The sequence below is a fragment of the Coregonus clupeaformis genome, chromosome 21 (genome assembly GCF_020615455.1).
Source record: "Coregonus clupeaformis isolate EN_2021a chromosome 21, ASM2061545v1, whole genome shotgun sequence".
Taxonomy (NCBI): domain Eukaryota; kingdom Metazoa; phylum Chordata; class Actinopteri; order Salmoniformes; family Salmonidae; genus Coregonus; species Coregonus clupeaformis.
The window spans coordinates 17531003-17536070 of NC_059212.1; the positions used below are offsets into that span (position 1 = coordinate 17531003).

Consider the following 5068-nt stretch of genomic DNA (forward strand, 5'->3'; position numbering starts at 1 on the left):
CAAACTTTTGACTGGTAGTGTATATGTCATCCATTACTAAGCACACATTCAAACCTAGGCCTAGACATGAAGCAGTGGACTTCCACTGCATATTAAACTTTCAAGGACATAAAGCAGGTACCTCACATGCAGGATCAATATTTAAATTAAATCATGTGCATATTTCATTATGTGTTAGAAGGTTTAAGTATTTTGCCCAAATAGCCTATATAGGCTAAGTACTGTTACAATATTTGTTTAATAGGCTATAATAAAACCTGGGGTTGTCTGGAGCAAAACGTTATGCAACAGAAACCGTTTTCAATGAAAAGGAGAGTTTCTATTGGACAAATTCAGGTAGGTCCCTCTCCGTTTCGTTCCGTTTGCTCTGTTCTCTTCCATTTGGTTCCTATAGTAAATGGTAAACGGGTTCCGTTACAAAACGTTTTACAACAGACTAAAGTTTTGCAAATCCTACTAATGAATACACCTCAGGGGCGTATTCATTACGGAAACCGGTTCCATCAAGAAGGAAATGGCAGCAAACAGAGTAAAACGAGAGTTTTGCAACAGAATTGGCAGAATGAATACACCCTTGGAATCTAATTCTAAAACAAAGGTAATGGTTTTATTTTGTAAAGGTTTTGTGCAGATCCTAACAGTTATTCAAAACAGAGAACAATTTAAATTAAATATGTGACACCAAATGTATTGTGTAGGCTAAATATGAAAATGTACATGTAAATTGACGTTATTATCAATGTATTCAGTTATGGGGGATTCCTTTTACCGCTTTTCCCACAATGCAATAGTCATGTAAACAAAGGACAACGACAGGAAGGGAGACTGAAAACTTCTAGGTAGCATTAGCTAAGTTTAGCTACAAATTTGCAACTTATTACTTAGTCTGCAAGTGATATTCAATATATATATATATATATATATATATATATATATATAGTTAGCTTCCTAACCAGTTAGACATAGTTTGTATTGTTTTTCGTTTATTGTCTCGTGTGGGGTCTCTAAAGCCAGTTAGCTAGCTAGATACCTGGCTAGCAGCCTGTCAGAAGCTAGCTAGCTAACGTTAGTGCAGTAACTTAGCTGTCAAAACCAAGCCAAGTGCTTTGATTTCCCAGCAAACTCAGAATGCATTGATCTTGACAGTTTCCTGGGAAAAAATTGTTTAACAGAGGATGACAGGTAATATCAAAAGTTAATCGAAGTATGAAAGAAGCTAGCTAGCTAGCCCTCTTTGTTTCTTGAGTGGGCCACCTTACTTAGCTTGCTAGCTAGCTAGCATCCAAACACTTGTACTAGCAGCAGGCTGCATCTGTAGTATCAGGCTTCTTCACTGATATCGCCAGCAGTTGAAAAACAGGCTACTGTATAAAAGTAGCTAGTCATGATTGATAAGACTGTGCGGTAACGTTAAGTATTCATTTAAAAATGTTATTACAACTACTGTAGGATATGTATTATTTGTATTGCCTTGAAGTGGAATAAATTAATGGGGAAATATTATTTTTTTCTTCAGGGATGACTGCTTTTGAAGGACAACCTTTGTTGCCATCCACACATCTATGAGATCCCCACATGTCTGAGGGACTTCCAAAATGAAGAAAATTAGTCTGAAAACAATACGAAAGTCATTCAACCTAAAAGGCAAAGAGGAGGGAGAGGATGTTGTACCACAGCCAAATTCAGCTACCAACTTTTCAACAGATTCAGTCTTTGGAAAATGTTATAGCAAAGAACTTCTTTGTAACGACTTTGATCATGAGGAGGAGAAAAGCCCTAAGAACCGCTCCAAAAGTGAGAGTCTTATGGGATCACTGAAAAGGAGGCTTTCGGCAAAACAGAAAAGTAAAATAAAAGAAAGTTCCACATCCGTAACCTGTGAAGATGACACATTCTCGTGCTCCTCAGCACCCATTTTCTTTAATGATGTCAAATCACAACATCATCTAAGATCTAGTAGTCACCATTATAGCCCCACGCCATGGGCCCTCAGGGCAGCGAATTCTGAGGAAACATGCCTTAGAATGGATGGGAAAGTGAAAGCTATGATACACTCATCAGACCCAAGCCCATCTCTGTATGGCATTCAGAAAGAATTCCCTGACCCCCAGATGGATAGGCCTTTTCAGGATTCATCCGAGAGCACTGAGCCTCAGAATGGTGATATGCATCTAGATATTGATGATGAAAATGTGCCTGCAATCATTGGACTATCACCTCAGAACTATATTCACTATGCAATGCCTTTAGATGATGAACTTGACCTTGCAGAAGGCTTGGATGATTCCTCTCCAATAGATGAGGTGGCTCAGCCTGCGGGCTTCCCTCCTCATGCAGAGGAAGACCCCATTGACCAGGAGGAGCTGATGTCACCAGACATTTTCATGGACCCATCAGTGAATAGACTGCTCTATGAATCTGCAAGTGTCTTGATTCCAGACTCTAGAATATATTCTCCTCTCTCCCCTTTGCTACCTCAGCTACCTGGCAGTCACATCCGAAGGAGTTTCCAAGTATATGGTGGTTCTTCTCACTCACATGGTGCAGAGAGAGTGATGCACCATCTCAACTTTGACCCCAATTCAGCCCCTGGTGTTGGCAGGGTTTATGATGCTGTTCAGCACAGTGGGCCCATGATTGTAACCAGCCTTACAGTAGAGCTAAAGAAACTGGCCAAGCAGGGTTGGTACTGGGGACCTATAACGCGTTGGGAAGCTGAGGAAAAACTTGCCAGCCTACCAGATGGGTCATTCTTGGTGCGAGACAGCTCAGATGATCGTTATCTTTTGAGCTTGAGCTTTCGTTCACAGGGTAAGACCCTCCACACCAGGATTGAACACTCCAATGGCAGTTTCAGTTTCTACGAACAGCCAGATGTGGAGGGTCACATATCAGTAGTGGAACTCATTGAACATTCTATCAGAGATTCTGAGAGTGGAGCCTTCTGCTATTCACGATCTCGTACACCAGGGACTGCAACGTATCCTGTCAGACTGACAAGCCCTATCTCAAGGTTTATGCAGGTGCGTTCCATGCAGTACCTCTGTCGGTTTGTCATCCGTCAGTACACACGGATCGACCTTATCCAGAAATTGCCTTTGCCAAACAAGATGAAAGATTACTTACAGGAAAAGCACTACTGAAGGGGTTAAATGAAATGCAATTGTACTTTCTTGCACATTTTAGATAAGTGACACAATGAAATAGGCCTCGTTTTTAATATTTTGGACCCTAACCCAGTGATGTGTCCTCCAGCCAATGCCAGTAACTGGCATGTCTAGTGAGCCATACAGTTATACTCCCCACCTCAAAGCCAAGGATTGAAGCTGAATCTTAATCTGTTTTTTGTTACATTGGATTATTTCTGTAAATTCTGTTTTGATGGACCAAGTGTTTTGTTATATAAAGCATGTAAAAAGAAAGAAAGAATGTCGCACACTCTAAATATGCTCCCAACAATTTGGGTACAACCAAGTTTCGGCACGCAGTGCCTTCTTCAGGGTGTCAGTTAGTCAGCACCTCTGCAAACATTTTTGGGTGTGTGTCAACTCATGCTTTTTACTAGATTGTTATATAAAGCACAAAGACATTATCTAATCATTACTACACTCAACATTTCCTCATTATCCTATGTGGTTTGTTGTCCTACATAAAAACAGTTTGTAAGTAGTCTGTAGCTAGTATGATTTTGATACCTGAAAGTTATCTCTGCTGAGTCTTTATAGTTAGTAAAGGTTCTTTTTCCCTTTCTTTCATTGATGGTTACTCATTGCATGTGAATTACATTGAGTATATAATATTAGATTACCACACACCTGAAGCTATGATTTGGAAGAACTAATCGTCATTGACTGTGTATAACCATATAGGGATAATGGCTTGTTTGTGTAGCCTAAACTTGACTGTTTGCCTGTCACTGTAAGTATAAGTTACTTTTCAGATCATGAATTGCTACCTATGGTAGAATACTTGGTATGGTATGTCTCACCTAAACTTACTTTTTTGAAAGGCTGTACACAGTTTTATTGTACATCTTGAATGCAGTTAAAGGAGGGGTGTTTATTACTGTTAATAAAGGACTTATTCACAGATAACATAGTCTGGCTGTATGTTGTTAATTATCATCATACAGAAAGTTTTCATTTGAAAATGTGACTCTGAACTTAAAATGATGCAATAGATATTTAAAATGTCAGGGCTTCTCAGTCTACAGAGATCATGAATCCTCCTCCAGTTAAAGTGGTGTTGAAACCTAATCCCACACCCTCTTTGCCAGCTACATCCTCCTCTTCTCAACATGTGTCTCTGGATCTTGTATCTCTCAGGCGACTGGAAAGTAGCCTCAGCCTTGCCAGCTGCCTCAATCACCAGACCAGAGTGGCCTGCTATCTTTATGCGCTATGTATGAACAATGCCTTTTTATAACCAACTTTTAACTACTAACTAATGTCTTTTATTTTACAGTTTTGATTATCCAACAAATCATTTTAAGGGTGAAGTGTTAGGATGAGGCTGAATCTTTTCTTTTTTTAATGAATGGCCTCTGAGAACGGAAGTGGCAGTCGGCCCTCTTGTGGCTTTAATCCCAGGTGATGGCACTGAAACTGCAGTAATAAGCCTAATATTAATAAAATATATGTTAGTTTTTTGATGATTTAATAGAGGTTGTAATTGTAGCAATAACAATCATTGTATGTTTTATTTTCCATTAAACCACCCATAGGATACAGAGTCAAACAGTAATCACAGTACTTACAGCGGGTTCTTCGCCCTGCAGAAGTTTGTCACATTGATGCTTTATTCTGAAAGCTATGCCATCTGCCACCACTAACCCCAGAGGGATTCTTATCCAGCGCTGCATGTATCTTCTTCGCATTAGAGGGCTTCTTATGCAGCACAGTTTCGGATAATACTGTGGAACTCCATGCATGCTCATCCAGTGACAGCTTCACTGAAGGAGGAGATTACTTTGAGCTGGCTGCCTACACATGCAGATGTGACCAAATATTGTGTTTGCCAATCAGGATGAAGATTGAATCTGTCCTTGGTGGATATGGAAAGGATGTTT

The 5068-nt window shown here is 39.8% G+C and overlaps 1 protein-coding gene across 3 annotated transcripts; it reads left to right on the top strand.

Moving 5' to 3' along the window:
• The first annotated feature begins 510 nt into the window (after positions 1 to 510).
• On the top strand, positions 511 to 4094 carry LOC121534629 (suppressor of cytokine signaling 6-like). 3 transcript variants are annotated; one of them, XM_045206078.1, is made up of 2 exons: positions 511 to 598; positions 1517 to 4094. In XM_045206078.1, exon 2 carries the CDS (start codon positions 1596 to 1598, stop codon positions 3141 to 3143), a length of 1548 nt encoding a protein of 515 aa, XP_045062013.1. In that variant the 5' UTR covers positions 511 to 598; positions 1517 to 1595; the 3' UTR covers positions 3144 to 4094. The 3 variants fall into 3 exon arrangements, with proteins under 3 accessions (XP_045062013.1, XP_045062012.1, XP_045062011.1); XM_045206077.1 differs by lacking the exon at positions 511 to 598 and adding an exon at positions 786 to 839; XM_045206076.1 differs by lacking the exon at positions 511 to 598 and adding an exon at positions 858 to 1182.
• Positions 4095 to 5068: the final 974 nt, after the last annotated feature.

What these genes read in the sequence shown, in the direction of transcription:
- LOC121534629 (XM_045206078.1), top strand. Translation starts at nt 1,596, where the DNA reads ATGAAGAAAATTAGTCTGAAAACAATACGAAAGTCATTCAACCTAAAA.